Genomic DNA, 19,759 nt, shown 5'->3' with positions numbered 1-19,759 from the left:
TTAGGGAAAATCATTTTCATATTCCACATTGTGTTTAGAGAATTTTAAAATTTATTGATATATTTTTAAAAAGATTTCATCGTGTCTAAATTTAAATTTTCAATTTAATTCAATTTTCGAATTAGAGTAAACATTTTTAAACTCGAAATCGATCTTGTCTGAACAAAAATTATTACAATTTATTGAATAAAATAACATACTTTCATTTAGATTTAATTTTTAAAAATATTATTTATCGAAATATTAATGTAAAACTTCATTATTGTTAATAAGTAAGAGGTTATTATGTCTGTAGACGGATATGGGTTTAGCTCAAAACTTTTGGCCCAATAACAAATGGCCCGAGCCCATCATGTCCATGAACATTTTAGTTTTTAAAGTCAAACAAAAACGACACCACTTCAGCAACCTCCTCCGTCCTAACGAACGTAATTCGGACGCGGGGTTACAATCAAGTCGAGCGAGGTTTATGCTAGTCTTTCAAGCTGGACAGAGAAAAAGAAAAGGAAAAACCAAAGCTCGTACATTTTTCTTAAAGCCAGCTATATATACTCTCCTAAAAACCCTTTGTTAGCTTCTTCCCCCCGCCGTCTTTCAGGCTCCATTTAGCGATAGACCCGACCCGATTTACGAAACACGATTCAGAAAGTACAATCGAATCGATGCTTCTTATCGTCTTAATCTAGATTACCAAATCCTCGCTTTGTCGAAAAAACCCTAGCTAAGCCCCCTGATCTCTCTTCAACATGGGAGATTACAACGATGCCTTCATGCGCAACCAAAACGCCGCTGTTCAGGCCCGCGTTAAACCCCCTCAGAACCGCGCCAATATCCAACAGCTCAAGCTGGTTCGTTATTTTAGGGTTTTTTTTTTTGAATAGTGTGATCCGATTATTTTTAAGTTCGAGTTGTTAGCTTAAGATAATTGTAGATTTTTCATTGTTGTTTACTTATTTTCTATTTCCAAAGTTTGTGATGGATTTTATTCAATTTTTATTTTGAGATATGTAGATTTGCTGGGATTTCCGGAAAATTAATGCCATTGAAAGTTATATAGCGATTTTGATTTGTTGTAAAAGAAAGATGATTAAATAATCTGTTTTAACTTTGTAGATTGGACAAAGTCATCCTACTGGTTTAACAGCCAATCTTTTGAAGCTCTTTGAACCTCGACCTCCATTGGAGTTTAAACCGCCTCCGGAGAAGAGAAAATGTCCTCCGTACACAGGTCTTTGTCTTGTATTTGGCTTTTAAATTTTCTCTCAAGATTTTGACATTTATTGATTTGATTTGCTTTGCTTTGTTTGGCTTTCTTAGGAATGGCACAGTTCGTGAGTCACTTTGCTGAGCCAGGAGATACTGAGTACGCTCCGCCTGTTCAGGAAGCTGAAACACCTGTAGGATACAAGTTACTATGTTTTTGTTTTTATGAAATGCTTTGCATAAGTAAAGTGGTTTGGTAGTGCATCTTTTGTTATCTTCTGTGGTTTTATTGAATTTGGAATTTCATTCGAGTAATATGATATGTCAATAAGATGTACAATTGATGCAGCTGTATACTGAGATCACTTCAGTTATGTTTTTTTTGTGTTTGTATGTAAACATGGCTTTAGTACTATGTTCTAGTCCAAACTGGGTGAGCATGTTGTAAAAATAATTATGTAACTATACAGTGGCTTTTGGTGTAAGATGTTAATTTGACCATCTACTTTATTTTGATGGAAGGATAAAATTTTAACATACATTTGTGCTTTTGCAATGAATCTTTTGTGGATCTAGGCACAAAGAAGAGCCAGAATTCATAAGTTACGACTAGAGAAGGGTGTAGAGAAGGCTGCTGAGGAGTTGAAAAACTGTAAAGTCTCTTTTCTTTAAGTTACTTATTAGCGACTGATGCATTTGTGGTTTCTAATCCTTGTTTTCTTTTTTGTGTATTTTATGCAGATGATCCAAATAACGACCCAAACATTTCAGGTGATCCTTACAAGACATTATTTGTTGCTAGACTTGTAAGTGAATTTTCCCAATTTCACATCTAACTTCATCTTTCGTTCATCCCTTCTGGAATAAGTTATTAGCTGTAATATTTTTTTGCAGAATTACGAGACATCTGAGAGTAGAATGAAAAGGGAGTTTGAATCTTATGGACCGATTAAGCGGGTAGGTATTTTTGAGCACCCTCATGCAGGTTTGGTAAGAGGTTATGCAGCCGCTTTATCCTTTCTGTTTCTTGCATAAAAGATTTTAGTTTCCTAAACTAAATTTCAAGTTTTAAAGTTTTTTGATTTCCAGTTTTTTCAAATCAAGCTATATTTTTTCTTGTAAAAAAGGTTAAATCTTTTGACATATGTACTTACTATATACCTAAGCTTACTAAGAACCTATGTTAAAAATGTTTGTATAAACTTCATATGCAGTAATGCATGTTGTAGTTGCAAAACTCTATCCTTACATGGTAGTTCTAAATAGCAATGCATGTACAACTTCTGTTTGGCAACTATGAGTATGCTGAGCATCTGCCTGTTCTGTAATATATCGTACTTGGAGTCTGTTCAAGTTGAAAAATGAAAACAGGTATCACAGCCTATTTACTGGTAAGGTCGAATGGGTTTGTTTCAGTTGACCCCTTGATAAGTTGCTTTAATAAGGTAGGATGTAGAAATCGTCTCCAGACATAGGTGATCTTCCACTCTTTAGGTATTGTTGTACCATTAAGAATCATCCTATAAAGGTATCCCTGGTAAGGGCCTGATTACTCTATTTCTCTATCCCCAATACTTTTACAATCCAATTTCTGCCTGTTCTGTAATATATTGTACTTGGAGTCTGATCAAGTTGAAAAAAAATAACAGGTATCACAGCCTATTTACTGGTAAGGGTGTATGGGTTTGTTTCAATGGACCCCTTGATAAGTTGCTTTAATATGGTAGGATGTAGAAACCATCTCCAGATATAGGTGATTTTCCACTCTTTAGGTATTGTTGTACCATTAAGAATCATCCTATAAAGGTATACCTGGTAAGGGCTGATTATTTCGCAATTCCCAATACTTTTACAATCCAATTCCAAAGATGTTGCTTCATCCTGCACAGCAAAGCTGAAAAAACTATGTTGAGCAGAGAAGTTGTGCATTATGCCTTTTGGCCTTTATTTTCGAGCAACAAAAGGTGGCTGACATCTGTTCTTTTTCCTGCTCTGGGTAAAACAAATTGGGAGTATAAGCATCTCTTTCTTTTGTTATTTAATTTTAGTCCATGCTTTTACTGCTACTAAAAATTTTACTTTTGGCTTTTAAAGGCTATCAAAAACATATCAGCAGTTGAGAAGGTGTTCTGGTATTTCCTAGTCTATAACTATTTTCTATTTTAAAAAATTATTCCCTGGTAAGGGGAGTTTAGTTTGTTCAACAAATGGTAAATATGCCACGATACATCAGTTTTTCTGCAACTCTAGCAGTGGTGGTGAGCATCTCGCAGTGGCAGCCCTATGAATAAAAGGTGAGCACGGCTAATGAGGCATAGTGCCTGCCTGCCTGCCGTGCCATTTAGGATTTACTGTTTTAACTTTTTGGTAGTGCTAGCACTTAGCTCTGGAGATCAAACATCATCGATTACAACTATCTGATTCCTACCAGAAGATTGTTCTTCTATACGTTTCTTCTGACTGTTTATTAATTATTTCTTGTGTTGTGAGATTACCAGGTTCGGTTGATTACTGATAAATCCACAAATAAACCCAGAGGCTATGCTTTCATTGAGTACATGCATACTCGGGATATGAAAGGTTGGCTTACATTTGATTATGTTGTCACTTTTGAGCTGGTAGGCTTTAGTGAGCTTTGCTAATCTCTGCTTTTGTACATCTCATAGCTGCTTATAAACAAGCTGATGGAAGGAAGATTGAAGGAAGAAGGGTTCTTGTGGATGTTGAGCGTGGTAGGACAGTCCCAAATTGGCGCCCTCGTAGGCTAGGTGGTGGCCTTGGAACAACCAGGGTTGGAGGTGAAGATGTTATTCAAAGGTATTTTGGGAGGCGGCTATGCATATTGTAATCTGATGCATAAACATACCCTGTTAAAGTTGACAAATGTGTCTTACAAATTTCAAAACTATTACTTTCTAGAAATTGCTTAAGTTTGGGTATTACTATTTAAGTGACTAGTAAGATATTGAAAAATTAAAATACCAGTAATGCATCTTAACAGATTCTCCCTTTCTGATTGTTTTGCGGGTGGGAGATGGTTTGAGTAGGGCTGCATGCAGCAGCCTTTAGTTCACATGCTTCCATCGGAGTTAAGCTGATCTTTAAAAAGTTTGCATGGCATATGCTCTTATGTATTTCTTCCTTGATGTTTTGATATTTGGTATGCTTGAAGTCCGGTATTACCAGGCTAGGATTGACCAGATACGTCGGGCTCAGTTTCAACTGTTGTTATCTGGAAATTAAACATGTTATGTTCTTTTACTACTCAGGGAGCAACTGCAATCAGGACCATCTCGTTCTGAGGAGCCAAGGATTCGAGAGGATCGACATGGTGACCGGTAAGATTAGCTGAGTTACTTTACTAATTTTTGTTTTTATAGCGTTTGGTACAATGTAAAAAGTGTATATTACTGGCTTAAAACTTATTTCAGTACAAATTCCAGAATAATTTATCCCACCTTTACTTTTGCTGGGAAATCTGTGATAAGAACCATTTTCTAGTCTTTTGCCATGGTGTCACCATATTATATTATAGATATCTGATTGATCTTGGAAATCTTAGGGACAGGGAAAAATCACGTGAAAGAGGAAGGGAACGGGAGAGGGAACGAGAAAAGTCTCGTGAGCGCTCCCATGACAGACCAAGGGATCGTGATAGAGAGGATAGGCACCACAGAGATCGTGAAAGAACTAGAGACAGAGATAGGGACAGAGAGAGAGACCGTGGTCGTGATCGCGATCGAGCACGTGATCGTGATCGAGCTCGGGATCGTGGTCGTGAATATGAGCGCGATAGAGAAAGAGATCGTGACCGTGAACGTGAGAGGGACAGAGACAGGGATTATGATGTTGGTGACTATGATCGTGATCGTGGGCGTTCTAGGGATAGGGAATCCGATTATGATCGTGTTGAATCCAAACATGATCGGGACCGGCATAGTGAGAGGGACTATGATCATGGTGAGCAAGATGAGGATCGTGGGTGGTATGAAGAGCATGAGCATGGGCATAGGCGTTCAGACCTAGATGACCAACATTATGAACACTATCAGCATCATCGAGGTCGGGGAGAATATGATTTGGATGCCCATGGTGGCCATGATCGTTATGATCAATATGCTGACCATGACCGTGATCGCTATGATGCGGTGGAAGAAGATGATTATAGGTGATTAGATGATCGTAAGACAGAAATCATGTTCGGAGCATGAAGATCAGTGTCAGTTGGTCACTCTTCTTTAGTGTGAGCTGCTTTTTCTCCTAATGCACCTTGGTCTAGTTAAGATCTCAAGGAAACAGTTTTCTATATGCATTCTCTCTGATGTGGTGAATTCCGAGTTCAGGAGTGTTGGCTTTTGGAGTTGGAACCCTGGTACTACTATGTGCATGGCATCTCTGCTTTTATTTTTATTTTATTTTAAAAATGTCTAGAAAGACTTGTTATGTGGTTTTAAGCTTTTATCCTATCGACCTATTGTGTTTGCTCTCTTTTCGAGGACGCTTGAAATGGGTAATTAATGTTTGTTGTATCATTGTCGTTCTCATGCTCATCCTTAGCGCAGGTTGCTTTTTCTTGCATCCGATCCAAAACTAAAATTAGCTTATCTTATTACCGGTGCTGCATAAGCTTAAAAGATTTTACCAGGTTAGTTAGCAATAATTTTGTATCGTAACCGGCGGATAGAGGAGAGGCTCTTGAATACGGCTTGCTCCGAAAGCTTCTTAATTCTGAGATGGCCTCGAGGGAAAAAGGTTCTCTCTATGGGAGCTTACGTTGGTCTGTTAATTGGGCTCATGATAGTTAAACTTTGTAGGTCCTCAATCAATCATTCGAAAGTAAGAAATGTAAACAAATCAAATTACTCATAGGTTATTAGGGTTCGGTTTGATAGATATTCGAAATCGACTCGTTTACTCTGGAGCTTAGCTCAAGTTACTCTAGTAACTAGCTGAGTTGAGTAAGAAAACTTTAACACTCGACTCAAGTGATTCGCAAGCCTGATCATCCCTTTCAATTTATTTATATATTTTAAAATTTTATTTTAAATTCAAATTTAAATTAATGATAATAAAACCTAATTGAGTTGAGTTTGAGTAATATGATTATTTTTTGAATGAATTTAAAGAAAAATAAAACCCAATTAAACTTGAATTTTAAGTTTTTTAGTCGAATTGAGCTCGAGCCTATACGGTATTGATTCGGTTTGGCTCAATTACACCCCTCACAAAACCACATTTCCATTGGAATTAGTATTTGAGTAGCTCTTATGATTCAATAATTATTTCGTACCTTTTTTAAATAATTAATGTGCTAGATTTATATACAATTAAATGGAGAGAATATATCGAGAATAATCTAACAGAAAAAAAAGTTAGAGAATATTCTTGATTAATGCAATGTGCTATTTTTTCATGTGCATGAATTATTAATCTAATATCTTAAACATCATGTCACAATATTCCTATCTAACATCATACAACCCTGAGAGACATTATCCCACTTTACTTTGTTTCAATGATAAATCAGCAAAATTTGATGTGAATAGAACAAACAGAACCACTTTGGATTCAAAATTCATCTCTTTCAATGTTCTTACAACATGTGACATCCCAATTTCGTTCTGTTTTTTCACAACTTGATGTTCATAGAACTTTGAGTTCCTCGGACACGTCAAAACCTGTGGGGGGTCTGATCATGTCTCAATGAAGCTAAGCTTTCTTGACCACAAGGAAGTCACAAAGCTCCAAAAACAGCAAAAGGACATGGATACTAAAATCAGAAGGAGGAAATGTTTTGAGGGATTTTGTCTGGAAGTGCGTTTTACAAAGAAATTAACAGCTAAAAAAGGATCCAAGATGGATTGAAGCAACTATGAAGCTTCATGGCTTTTGCCGTAGCAGAAAGCCTGTGACTCAGGCTAGTCCCCTTGATGCTATTGCTCGTTGGTTCGTACTAAGGTGTCTTGAGAACTTGATGCTGCTTCTGGGAAGCTTCCTTCAAAACCGGCTTGCTTTGCTCTTTTGTTTTAGCGTTCACGCAAAAATTGTTTTGCATGGCTTGCCCAGTTCACTTGTAGAAACAAATTGACATGAAGGAAAACGTAAGAGCAAAAGTTGAAAAGCAACATTAAAATTGACATTAAGGAACATAGTTTGATGAGTAACTACTTACCTAATATCATTTTTTGGAAGAATTTTTCTTTTTTGGGGTTTCATCCAATGGAAAGAAGTCTAATGCAATTAGGTTCGGAAGCAGCCATGAAGCTTCCATTGCCGCGTAAACTTAGTACGGGAGGATCTGACTTGGATTAGCCTAGATTTTGAAAACGGAGAACAAGAGTGGGTAACATCAGCCACTGTCGCAACCAAGTAACTTGCTAAAAGGGCGTGATGGATAGAGTCACGGAACATAGTCCAGGCTTCAGCTGCCCCATGCAAAAGTTCATTTCTATGAGACCCTTAGAACTCTTGATTCAAACTTAATCGGATTAGCACAGGTCAAATCATGGTAAATTTTGTTTAAAACCTCATCATCTAATTTGTTTACTAAGCATTTCATTAGCTTCCTCGAAACTTCCAAGACATGTAGGTAAAACAGGATACTGAAGAAACAGGGCAGATAATCAGTAAATTACATGTTGTTGGAAGGAATCCCTGAGTAACCCAAGGTTTAAATTTTGGAAGCTTCGAAAGAAATGAAATGGTTAAACATACAACGACATTGAGTAGTACAGATTCGAGAGGGGACAATCAGTTGATTCTAAAACAGAACATAAACACCGAATCCTTAGTATTTGGAAATAAATGAATATTTTTTCTTACTTAATTCTTCTTTTTAAGGGAAAATAGGAGTTTAAAATTTTTTTTAAAAATAAAGAGAAAAAAAGGAACTGTGTCATTGGACCACGCGGTCCAGCGTACAATAGGGAGGGAGAAAGAGAGTGGGATTTATAAATGTAGACAGCGTGGAGGTACCAAAAGAGTGAACTCATTCTTTCTTTGTGTGCTACTGTATTGATAGCAGAGAGGAATAAGGAGAGAAGTGAGTAAATATAAAGCCGGGATAAGTTTTTCCATTTGAATTCCTTTACACAAGTTAGAGAGTCTCTCCCTCTTTGCTAGCAATTCAGGGCAGTAGCCAAATGGCTCGAGTTCAGGTGAACCAGAGAAGCTTGGCTATCATGGCATGGGTCGTCTTTCTGGTTCTTGTCATGATGAGCAACGTGGGGATTGCAGAGAGATTATTGAAAGACAAAAGGAACCAACGAGTTTTCAAAGACAACGAAAATGAAAACACACGAGGATTGCTAGTTAGAGTTGCCAACTTCCTCTGGCAGGGTGGGAAATCTTCTTATGAACCAGTCTGGCCGGTGAGTGAGTCATCCAGCTAGGCTTGTTTAACAACATCTGCTATTTTTTTCTGCTTGTTGGACATCAAGGAGAGGAAACCTTTTCAAACTTTTTCCTATCGTTGTGTCATTGATCTTTCAAGTTTGGTTTATCTTGATATTGAATTTAATTATTGATTGAGCAGGAGTTGGAGTTTGGTTGGAAAATAGTTGTAGGATCAATTGTTGGATTCCTTGGTGCAGCGTTGGGCAGTGTTGGTGGGGTTGGAGGTGGTGGAATTTTTGTTCCCATGCTCACTCTCATAATTGGTTTCGACCCCAAGTCTTCCACTGCCATTTCCAAGTGTGAGTTTTGCTTTGCTCAAATATAATAATCCTATTTCGTTCCTGTAGTTTAACCTTCAACTTACCTGACATAGAATGACAGAACACAGCTAACCAGCATCCATTAAACATCAATCTTGGATGTCTTTATCTTGTTTTCAAGACATGCATGCATGCATGTACTCGTATATAAATTCATAATCATGCTTATAAATAGTATGTCTGTAGCAAGCTTGGCTATAACATTGGTAAGCTTGATGCTTTTAGGCTTATCCCAGTTTTTGCAGAATTCTCTGAATATTTTGGATTGCAGGTATGATCATGGGTGCAGCTGGGTCAACGGTATACTATAACCTGAGACTTAGGCACCCAACATTGGAGATGCCCCTCATAGATTATGACTTGGCGTTGCTCTTTCAGCCCATGCTTATGCTTGGAATCAGCATTGGAGTTGCCCTCAATGTCATGTTCGCTGATTGGATGGTGACAGTTCTGCTTATCATCCTCTTCATTGGTAATAAGAATTACATAATTTTTGGCATTCAAGTTCATTTGCATAGTTGGTCTTATTCTACCTCTCACACAAATTCGAATTTAGCTTGCTGAATTTCTTAAAGATCAATTGGTAACCTAAGGATATTTGCAAGAAAATGCTTTGAGAATAATGGAATCATCCATACCACTTTTATTTTTCTCGTGTGGAGTCTGCTTTTCTTTATCCATATTAAACCAGAAAACGGTCAGCCAGGACAGCTTTCACAAAGGAAACAGTGTATGCAATAGGGAAACAGATGGAATAAGGCAGGATCTAGGTTCAAATCCTTGTCCATCAAAACCAGGAATAGAACATTCAAGCTAGGAAGATACCATTTGTTTTCTATCATGAGTTCAGGATCTATGTAACATGGTTTCCTTCTGATGCGGGTGCTTAAATTTGTTGATGGCAGGTACATCAACTAAAGCCTTGTTCAAAGGTATAGATACATGGAAGAAAGAGACAATGATGAAAAAGGTAGGATACTCCACTTCGTTTCTCTTTATGTACTCCATGGATATCTTCCCTTTGTTATAAGATAACTAGTGAGAATTTTTCTTCAGGAAGCAGCCAAGTTGGAATCAGAGTCCAAACCAGCTGGTGAGTGCCTTATGATCCCCTCCAAGTAAACCTCCTCTATATTCATCCTAAAAGTAAAACTTCTACAGAAATACTAGCTTTTACTTCATAAGAAATTTCAAATGAGGAAGTGACATTAAAAAAAATTATTGCTAAACAAATTTAAGATGCTATCAGAGAAGATTAAAGGAAAGGAAACGAGCTGCCCCTCAACAGGTCATACTGAAAACAAAGTAAACTGTGTTCATAGACGACCTCGTTTAAGTGTCACTAGTTTGGTATCTGAGTTTGAGATACGAGTGAATAGCAAATCCATCTGTGGAAAAATCCAATTTTTGGCCATAAATTATCAGTCCAAATAAGCAATAAGAAACGGATTAAGATTCAAATAGTGGTTTCTAAGACCAATAATGTGTGAAACAGAAAATCTCAAGATACACATAGAGGTCTACTGGTAAAAGAATTTCCATTATGTTAATTGAAATGCAAATGGCTTGTGCTAAACCTGGGAATTGCAGATGGAGCAGCACAAGATTATAAACGGCTACCTAGTGGCCCGGGCACCCTGCCAGATGATGAAGTGAGTCCAAGAAAATTATGGTTTTCCTACAACAATACTCTTTATCTTTAATCTCAACGTTATTCTTACCTTTGTTATAATTGCTGTTGTTCTTATCATTCGATTCAGGTTCCTCTGCTACGAAACATTTACTGGAAAGAATTATCACTGCTCATGTATGTGTGGATCGGTTTTCTTATTGTCCAGATTGTAAAGGTATGCTAATATTATCCATAACATTATAAGAAAATAACTCCATGTTAGTTCTTTCAAAGGTCTTCCACTATCTTATCTCTTTTCAAATCATAGTCTACTGTCATCAATGAGTTTTGCAATATCACCTGTCTGTCCATAGCCCCTTCTATTATTTAGCATTCTGCAAAATATGAAGTTATTGTTGTCTTTGTTGAATGACATCCACATGTTTGTCTATGCAGGAATATGTTCCAACTTGCTCAGTCGTGTATTGGATTGTGAACTCCTTGCAGGTAAAAACTCAGAATTCTGGATAAAAACTTGTTCTAGAATCTAGACAGATAGAGGGAATCTTTTTTTTTTTTAACGCTATAATTCCTTTTTAATCTGAAAAACTACAATAAGCATTCTCAAGTAAGTGGCTGCAGCAGAGAAAAGACTGGATATAAGCTTACTCAGAGTTCAGACAAATCTATAGTTTTTAGGAATGGGGCTCTAAAGATTTTGCTTACATGAGTGAAAGCAAATTTATATCCGATCATTTTAATATGAATGCAAAAATCTTGTTAGAGTCATTTAATACCACTTGCCTCTGCATGAATCACATTACAAAATGGAGATAAATCTTAGTCCACTTGAACTAAAGCTTGAGGAGCACTTGTTTACAAAACAGAGAATCTAGAGTTTACTGAGGCTAAATCTCTTCAACTCGATTGTTGCTTTTTCAATAGATACCGATTGCTGCCTCAGTGACACTCTTTGAAGCCATATGCTTATACAAAGGGACCAGGGTGATTGCATCCAAGGGAAAGGAAGTCACAAATTGGAAGATATATCAGATTCTTCTTTACTGCTCCTGTGGCATAATAGCTGGTATGGTTGGTGGGCTGCTAGGACTGGGAGGTGGCTTCATCTTGGGTCCTCTATTCCTTGAACTAGGAATTCCTCCTCAGGTATAATTAACTAGTATTATTTCATTCAAATAATGAAATCAAGGTGGGGATGGATATATAGCAAATACAATTATTAAACATACTAAGACATAGTGTATTATCAGACAAATTTTCTCATGGTCCAAGTTTTTTTTTGTCAGAAAATCCTTTTCACAATGATCCAGATAGTGATTCTCAGAATCTGTCAAAACTATAGTACCATATCATATCAAGAACCCCATCCTTGAAGACTATTCATTCTGAAAAATTATGAGAACCTGGTAATCCATTGTTGAGAGGTAGACTATAGGTCGAAACTAAGAGAAAATTTAAGTATGAATACACAAGAAGCTGAAAAAGATGACTTGACTGGTTCATTGGCATGGCCATGGCAACTGGCTTAGTTTCAGAACGTATATGTTCGTGTTTTGCATCTAGGACATAACAATACTACTATGCTTATGCAGGTAGCAAGTGCAACATCAACGTTTGCTATGGTATTTTCCTCCTCAATGTCAGTTGTACAATATTATCTTCTCAACCGTTTTCCAGTCCCATATGGTAAGTGACAATGAAGTGAAGATTTACAATAAGAATCAATTGTTAGCAATTAAGAAAAACGTTCAACCTTTAAGTTGTGGACCATTACTTCATCATCCTTATAGTTTCAGTGTTACATTTTCTTTTCTCCTGCAGCTGCTTATTTCGTTCTAGTAGCAACAATAGCTGCCTTTACTGGCCAGCATGTAGTCAGAAAGATTATTGCAGTCCTCGGAAGAGCATCGATAATCATTTTCATATTAGCTTTGACAATCTTTATCAGCGCAATAAGTTTAGGTACAATGCTTTCTTGCTTTCTATCAGTCTCTGAAAAGCAAGTCACTTAACTTGAGAACCTCTCAAAATGGTGAGAAGCTGACATCATTTTCCTGAATGGTACAGGTGGAGTTGGCATTGCTGATATGGTTGAAAAGCTGGAGAATGAAGAGTATATGGGATTTGAGAATCTTTGCAAGCTGTCCTGAGTTCTTTTGTTTTTTCGCTCTATTACAGGAGGAATTTCTCACCAGGGAGCAACTCCATCAAACACTGCAGTGAACTTCAGCACTCCACAGTCAAACTATTTTTCAATTATTTTCACTTAAAAGATTTGGGTTTTTATATGTTGCTGGATACTCATTTTCTTGTCCGGTGTATGCAAGAACTTCCCCAACCGAGCTTCTTTATGTGTTTCTTTTTCTTTTGCCCCTCTCCCTGGCATCTTATTTTCCTTTGGTTCCTAGTTAAATACAAACTGTGCCTGCCATAAACTGTCTACCACATTCTATTTGACAATTATGTAAGAAACCTTTGGCTAAATAACATAAGATGTCAGTGCTTTGAATCTTCTGACGAGCTTTAAGTATTACGATAATGAATTTGCTTTGGCTTTCATGGTTGCATTCAATCTCCCAATGAGCTATCTGAACTTTTTGGTTTCAAATTGCAGAAAGCTTCTTCTTGAATCTTTGGGGACCACCTGAATTTCTCAACACATTTTGTTTCTCAATTTTCTGCCATTACCATGGAAAAATTTTCTAATCCCTGTTAGTCCTATAATTTTTTGAGAACAATTTGAATAACTCTTTTTCCATTCCCCCAATAGGCCATGCCATGTCATAAGAGAAACATAAAATTCATTTTGCTGTGCCATTTGATTGATTGCTAATGACCTAGTGCATTGATGCAAAGTTACAATTTCAATATCTACCTTTTTCAACTATAATTTTATATTTCATACATTGTCAATATACATTACACTATAACTGAATCATAATATTTCATATACAAAGATAAAACTTTAAAATTCTGAGTATTTATTTTTTAAAATTTTCAACTTTTAATTTTTTTATTATATGATATGACATTTATAGTTAATTGACAATGTATGATTATCATATATAGACAATGATCAAATATAGATTTAATTTTTTTTATTTTATAGATAGAATTTATATTTGATACATCATAGTGTATAATTATATATGAAAAACAAATTTGCATATATTTTTTTGACCATTTTCATAATGTTGGTTCTTTAAATCCTATGTAAAATTATTATCCAAATATAAATTTATTTGTCCAAGTTAATAAATATTTTCCCCTTTAAGCACTAAAAAATTTACCGTTAAGTGTCCATATCAACTACTATAATTCAATCAAGTTTAAACTTTAAATCAAATCATTTAAAAGTTGAAAATCCCACTCCCAAACCCATTTCTCGAAATTCAAAAAAAAAAGAAAAAAAAACATAGTGGACGGGACAAAGCATGCCCCAAATTCGGGAACCCATGACCAACCTGTGAAGGCCGCGTATTGCAGGTCCCAGCAGAATTACCCATTTACAAATATACCCTTACTAAGAATCGGAGAAGGACTATAAACCTGTGCAATATATGGCACGATTTAGGGGCATTTGTCAACTTTCATTTTCCCGCCCAAACCCTCCCAGACAGTTAATTTAGAAAATAATTAATTAAATAAAATATTATGTTTTAATTTAAGTGCTCCACTGCTGTCAAAAATTTATTATTTCAGACCTTCATTTTCTCTGCTCTGTTTCTCTTTTAAGAGACGCTTGCGGTTCTGTCCGGTTTCACAGTCGAAGCTCCTATCACTGTATGTACGGTTCGTTGTTTTATACGTTTCGTGCTTTACTTATTTGAATCGCATTGTTTTCCGTTCAATGATCGAAACCCTAGGGCGGTTTCTGGATTTGAATGAAACTAAAGCTTTATTTCATCTGTTTTAATCTCATAGAATTTGATTTTTTTTTGTTTTATTTTCTTTCTCTCTCTTTCTTAAATTTTGTTTGATGTACGGCCTTTTAGGGTTTCACAATGGGGGCGGAGAAAGGAAAGGAAAATGACGCTTCAGCTGAATCGCCGACTTCAGTTCTTGAAGACGAGGTTTGTTTTTGCTATATTGTTATCTCCTTTTATTTTCAGGTTTTAATGTTACATTCCCTGCTTCTATTTGGTTTTCTTGAGATAGTGAAGGAAAATGAAAGGTAAATTTGTAAAGTTATGTTTGGAAGCTTAAAGCGAGAGAGGAAAGGAAAGCAGAAATGAAATAAACTTGGAATGTGAGGAAAATGACATGACACTACTTTTGGTTATGATAGTAAATGTTCTGATTCGGTAGGCAAGTGTGTTTGCATTGACATAAGCTTGGAGTTTATTTCAGATTTAACTTACAGTTGTTTAAGATGAACATGTTGCCCTCGCTAGATTCATTGCAGATTGATGTTAAACGTTTCCTTTTGGTTTTTATATAATTTTGTTTTTCTTATAAAATGAAGGAGAAGTGCGAAGAAGAAATCATCAAGTTGGAGGAGGAAACAATTCTGGACGCCAAAAATGGGGATTCTTCTCTTTTATCAGGGTCTATGGTCAAGGAGGAAGAAAAGTTAATGGAAGTTCGGTTGAAAGAGGAGACAAAACAAGAGGAGCCTGCAGAGGCAGTGCACTTGAATGACACTCAGTTTACTAGATTGGATGAGCTTTTGACCCAAACGCAGATGTACTCAGAGTTTTTGCTTGAAAAGATGGAGGACATTACATTTGTATTCCTCTCTCACCTTTCTTTCACATGGATTTTTATGCTTTAAAATGGTTTGATTAGTTCTGATTAGCTGTTAATAATATTGGTAGATTGGCGCCGAGCCAGAAGCTGAAGCTCCTCAGAAAAAGAGAGGTCGAGGTTCAAAAAGAAGAGCTGCTAACCAGTACAACAATGTAATGGTCTTTCTGCTTTATTTTCTCTGTCAATGTGGAATGCCTTCAATATATTATAAATGTGCTATAATGTATTGATCAATTTCACAGAATTAATTATGTTATATTTGTACTTGCTGGGTTGTATATCTATTGTATTTTGACTTGATATTTGGTATGCTTAATTTCTTCGTTAATCATAGCTTGGCAAGTCCTGTATCATAAGGAGTATTCAACAACATGCAAATTGTTCAATGCTGCTGTTTACCGTATGGCAGTTTGGTTTATTCAATAATTTGTATGATAACTGTTTTTCTGAGAACCTTGTATGCAGTTTGTATTTTTTTGATCTGTTGATAGTAATGTGATCCTTCTAATTTAATTGGATTCATTGAAATCTATTAAGCCATTATTGTTTTGTGATTTTTTTTCCAGAGGAAGGCCAAGAGGGCAGTTGCAGCAATGCTTACAAGATCTAAAGAGGCTGAGAAAACCGAAGATGTAAACCTGACTGAGGAAGAAAAAATTGAGAAAGAGCAGAGAGAACTTGTACCATTGTTGACTGGTGGAAAATTGAAGTCCTATCAGCTAAAAGGAGTGAAGTGGTTGATCTCCTTATGGCAAAATGGGCTGAACGGAATCCTTGCTGATCAGATGGGTCTTGGAAAGACAATTCAAACAATTGCTTTTCTTGCACATTTGAAAGGAAATGGGATGGATGGGCCCTATTTGATTATTGCTCCTCTCTCTACTCTTTCTAATTGGATGAATGAGATTGCAAGGTAAAATTATTCGTAACTTCCATGGAAACAAGCATAAAATTGAATTTCATATTTTAATTCTTCTCTTTCCCTTCCTGTTTTAAATAGGTTTGCACCTACGATGAATGCAATTATTTATCATGGAAACAGGAAAGAAAGGGATGAGATTCGTCAGAAGCACTTGCCTAAAGTAATTGGCCCCAAGTTTCCAATAGTTGTTACTTCTTATGAGATGGCAATGAGTGATGCAAAGAAATGTTTGAGGCATTATGAGTGGAAATATGTTGTGGTTGATGAGGTTGGTAATTTGCCCTATATTGTCTATAGCCTGGCTAACTATTCTGGCTGCACTTATATATATGTGAAAGCTTGAAAGTTGTGGATGGGCAAATTATATACTCTAACTTTTATCTTCTTTTATTAAAGGGGCACAGATTGAAAAACTTTAACTGCAAACTAGTGAAGGAATTGAAACACTTGCATGTTGGCAATAAGCTCCTCTTAACTGGAACACCTCTGCAGAACAATTTGGCAGAGCTATGGTCATTGTTGAATTTCATTTTGCCTGATATTTTTCAGTCTCATGAAGAATTTGAGTCATGGTAGGTATGCTTAATCTTTTCTTAATCAAACCTCAAGTTTAATATCTGTTATTAACTTATAAATTTGCTTACTATTTATAATCTTAAGGTTCCAATTCAAGTAAAATTGCTATGTGACATTCATAATCATGGACTTACTCTTCCAGAAGTGCTCAGTTAGCTTACTGCATTGATTTTTAATGTTAATCTGAGTGCATATCACAAAAATCTTGCTTCTCTAGTACTATTGAATACTTGGAAAACAAGGTTTTTGGAAATGCTTTGCTGGCCCCTTAGTTCATTGATTTTTGCTTGAAAGCATGTTATAGTAATCCTTTTACAGATATTTTATTCTTTGATGGGAAAATTTCATGAATGTGCTTTTTTTTATTCTTTTTTGATGAATTTTTGCTGTCTTGTCTTACTGCTATTTCATTGATGCATGGTTTAAACATTCAGGTTTGATTTTTCGGGAAAAATCAATGGTGAGGTGTCAAAGGAAGAAATGGAAGAGAAGAGAAGGAATCAAGTGTGTATCTGACTGTTTTCCTGCCCCCTCCTCCAAAACAACATTTTACAAAGTATAATTCTTGGGGTTTTTATGCCTGCAGGTGGTAGCTAAACTCCATGCTATATTGCGCCCCTTTCTTCTTCGAAGAATGAAGTCTGATGTTGAGCAGATGCTCCCTCGTAAAAAAGAGATCATATTATATGCTTCCTTGACTGAGCATCAGAAGAATTTCCAGGATCATTTGCTTAATCAAACTTTAGAAACCTATCTAAGAGAGAAAGTTGACTCAGGTATTAGATCAGTTTTAATTGTAGAAGCTGCATTATTAACGTTTCAATTTGAAGAGAGAGAAAAAGGCATAAAGAGTGATATTAAAAAATTTTCTGGCTCCATTGATAGATGAATTCAAAATCTTAATTGCAAGCATTCTACATTGTATTCTGTCAAGTTTCTTATGGTAATTGAGATTGCAAAATTGCAGGACGTGGTGTAAAAGGGAAGCTTAACAATTTGATGATTCAGCTTCGGAAGAATTGCAACCATCCAGATCTCCTAGAGTCTGCCTTTGATGGATCATGTACCTCCCTTGTTTTAATGCTTGAAAATTTGCTCTGAAAGAATGCTCAGCAGCTCCATTTACACTGTTTTCTTGTTTGTGTGACAGATTTATATCCACCAGTAGAGCAGATAGTTGAACAGTGTGGAAAATTCTGCTTGCTTGACAGGTTGTTGGCTCGGTTATTTGAACGCAGACACAAAGTACGTTATAAGCATTCTTAGTTTTTATATTCTCCCATTGCTTAAAAGTTAAAAGCTGCCTGCTTATTCCCCCTGACCTTTGTTAACAGGTTCTCATCTTCAGTCAGTGGACTAAGATTCTGGATATAATGGATTATTATTTTAGTGAAAAGGGATTTAAAGTTTGTAGGATAGATGGTAGTGTGAAGTTAGATGAAAGGAGAAGACAGGTATGTGCGAAAGTCCCTAAGTTTTGTATATTCATTGTAACAAGTACATGGTATGTGCAGAAATTGGTTGACCTGTGTTTTTTGGTCTTCATAAAGAAAGAAGTCCATTGGTTTGTAATCATTTTTATCATGATCCCCTGTGGGGATGTGCTTCATGCTGTGTGTTGTGGTATCAGTTTTCCTATTACTTGTAATTATTGACCAGCTACATTTCATTGCCTTTTTTCTTTTATGCAAAATAGATCCAGGAGTTCAATGATGAGAACAGCAATTGTAGGATATTTATTCTCAGCACAAGGGCTGGTGGCTTGGGTATCAACCTGACTGCAGCTGATACCTGTATACTCTATGATAGTGACTGGGTATTAAGTTGTTCTCATTCCTCTTGTATTCACTTTATGTTGCCCTTATATGTTAATGGTGATTAAAGTTATTCATTATGTTTCATGCCATTGCAGAATCCACAAATGGATTTGCAAGCCATGGATAGATGTCATCGGATTGGACAAACCAAACCTGTTCATGTTTACAGACTTGCAACTGCACATTCTGTTGAGGTATAGCACGTGGATTTTTTTATCTCAGGACTAGTCTGCAAGTTTTCTTCTGGCATTGAAATTGAGAAGAAACTGAAACAAGTGTGTTTTAACAGTGTCGCATTTTGAAAAGAGCTTATAGCAAGTTGAAGCTTGAGCATGTGGTGATTGGAAAAGGGCAGTTTCATCAAGAACGAAAACCAGACAACAACCTATGGGAGGTTTGTGCTATCATCTCTTCCATTTCTCTACCTACTTGATATAGGTTTTCCATGGATTTCCTGTCCTTATGAAGAGTATTGTTGGGTTGTAGACTGATTTTGAGAGTAAAAATTTCAGGAAGAGGATCTACTGGCACTACTCCGAGATGAAGAAACTGCAGAAGACAAGATGATACAGACAGATATCAGTGATGAGGATCTGGAGAGACTTCTGGATCGCAGTGACCTTGTTACTGAATCTGATAATGGAGAGAAGGCTAAGGCCGCCACTGCTGATGCAGTTCCCCTCAAAGGTCCAGGTTGGGAGGTTGTGCTGCCAACTGGCTCCGGCGGCATGCTTTCAACTCTCAACAGTTGACACTTAAACACGCCAGAGGCATTTTCATATTGGGGGTGCTGAGTTGTACCACTTTTGGGTTTTTTGGTTGAGCTGAAAAATTGCTCTAAAGAAAAAGGCTCTCGATTCTTTTGAGCTGATTTTTGTAAATGGGGGTGTGCATGATCAGTAGGAATAGGTATAACAGAAACTAGTAAGTTGATCACTGATTAATCAATTGCTAACAACCCGAAACTTAGAATTAAGCCAATGGTACTTTTTGAGGTGAATTCCAATGTATGGATCAATGGTCCTTTTGATTATTGATTTAGGAAGCTATCATATTGGACTTACGTATTTTTATTAATTAATTATGCATGTGGTAAAAAATGGAATTGCCAAAATCTCGGTTGGTTGGCATTATATAAAAAAAT

At 36.4% G+C, this 19,759-nt stretch overlaps 3 protein-coding genes across 5 annotated transcripts; all 3 read left to right on the top strand.

Moving 5' to 3' along the window:
- The first annotated feature begins 445 nt into the window (after positions 1 to 445).
- Positions 446 to 5,735, top strand: U1-70K (U1 small nuclear ribonucleoprotein-70K). Its single transcript, XM_007046907.3, has 10 exons — positions 446 to 848; positions 1,114 to 1,228; positions 1,318 to 1,397; positions 1,780 to 1,855; positions 1,945 to 2,009; positions 2,098 to 2,160; positions 3,702 to 3,783; positions 3,870 to 4,020; positions 4,473 to 4,541; positions 4,766 to 5,735. Exons 1-10 carry the CDS (start codon positions 747 to 749, stop codon positions 5,373 to 5,375), a joined length of 1,413 nt encoding a protein of 470 aa, XP_007046969.3. The 5' UTR covers positions 446 to 746; the 3' UTR covers positions 5,376 to 5,735.
- A 2,426-nt stretch (positions 5,736 to 8,161) lies between these two features.
- Positions 8,162 to 13,065, top strand: LOC18610949 (sulfite exporter TauE/SafE family protein 3-like). The gene is made up of 12 exons (XM_018114316.2): positions 8,162 to 8,573; positions 8,738 to 8,897; positions 9,190 to 9,390; positions 9,824 to 9,888; positions 9,975 to 10,011; positions 10,509 to 10,570; positions 10,679 to 10,765; positions 10,987 to 11,037; positions 11,476 to 11,697; positions 12,144 to 12,237; positions 12,373 to 12,513; positions 12,619 to 13,065. Exons 1-12 carry the CDS (start codon positions 8,346 to 8,348, stop codon positions 12,699 to 12,701), a joined length of 1,431 nt encoding a protein of 476 aa, XP_017969805.2. The 5' UTR covers positions 8,162 to 8,345; the 3' UTR covers positions 12,702 to 13,065.
- Positions 13,066 to 14,227: 1,162 nt separating this feature from the next.
- CHR1 (chromatin remodeling 1) lies at positions 14,228 to 19,667 on the top strand. Of its 3 annotated transcripts, none has more exons than XM_007046901.3 (16): positions 14,228 to 14,334; positions 14,547 to 14,624; positions 15,017 to 15,280; positions 15,369 to 15,452; positions 15,867 to 16,213; positions 16,301 to 16,490; positions 16,619 to 16,794; positions 17,233 to 17,302; positions 17,385 to 17,574; positions 17,766 to 17,861; positions 17,949 to 18,043; positions 18,133 to 18,252; positions 18,495 to 18,614; positions 18,711 to 18,809; positions 18,905 to 19,009; positions 19,128 to 19,667. In XM_007046901.3, exons 2-16 carry the CDS (start codon positions 14,556 to 14,558, stop codon positions 19,365 to 19,367), a joined length of 2,265 nt encoding a protein of 754 aa, XP_007046963.2. In that variant the 5' UTR covers positions 14,228 to 14,334; positions 14,547 to 14,555; the 3' UTR covers positions 19,368 to 19,667. The 3 variants fall into 3 exon arrangements, with proteins under 3 accessions (XP_007046963.2, XP_007046965.2, XP_088664958.1); XM_007046903.3 differs by having other exon boundaries at positions 14,277 to 14,343; XM_088808832.1 differs by having other exon boundaries at positions 14,300 to 14,338.
- Positions 19,668 to 19,759: the final 92 nt, after the last annotated feature.

Source organism: Theobroma cacao, chromosome 1 (genome assembly GCF_053813885.1).
Source record: "Theobroma cacao isolate CCN51 chromosome 1, ASM5381388v1, whole genome shotgun sequence".
Classification (NCBI taxonomy): domain Eukaryota; kingdom Viridiplantae; phylum Streptophyta; class Magnoliopsida; order Malvales; family Malvaceae; genus Theobroma; species Theobroma cacao.
The sequence above is the reverse complement of the archived record's forward strand: the minus strand, read 5'-3'. Positions and strand labels throughout refer to the sequence as shown.

Coding starts and splice junctions, on each gene's coding strand:
- U1-70K (XM_007046907.3), top strand. CDS start 747: ATGGGAGATTACAACGATGCCTTCATGCGCAACCAAAACGCCGCTGTT. Junction 1,856..1,944: donor TGCTGAGGAGTTGAAAAACT/GTAAAGTCTCTT, acceptor TATTTTATGCAG/ATGATCCAAATAACGACCCA. Junction 2,010..2,097: donor CATTATTTGTTGCTAGACTT/GTAAGTGAATTT, acceptor ATTTTTTTGCAG/AATTACGAGACATCTGAGAG.
- LOC18610949 (XM_018114316.2), top strand. CDS start 8,346: ATGGCTCGAGTTCAGGTGAACCAGAGAAGCTTGGCTATCATGGCATGG. Junction 10,766..10,986: donor TTATTGTCCAGATTGTAAAG/GTATGCTAATAT, acceptor TTGTCTATGCAG/GAATATGTTCCAACTTGCTC. Junction 11,038..11,475: donor GGATTGTGAACTCCTTGCAG/GTAAAAACTCAG, acceptor CTTTTTCAATAG/ATACCGATTGCTGCCTCAGT.
- CHR1 (XM_007046901.3), top strand. CDS start 14,556: ATGGGGGCGGAGAAAGGAAAGGAAAATGACGCTTCAGCTGAATCGCCG. Junction 17,303..17,384: donor AAGAGAAGAGAAGGAATCAA/GTGTGTATCTGA, acceptor TTATGCCTGCAG/GTGGTAGCTAAACTCCATGC. Junction 18,810..18,904: donor CAACTGCACATTCTGTTGAG/GTATAGCACGTG, acceptor GTGTTTTAACAG/TGTCGCATTTTGAAAAGAGC.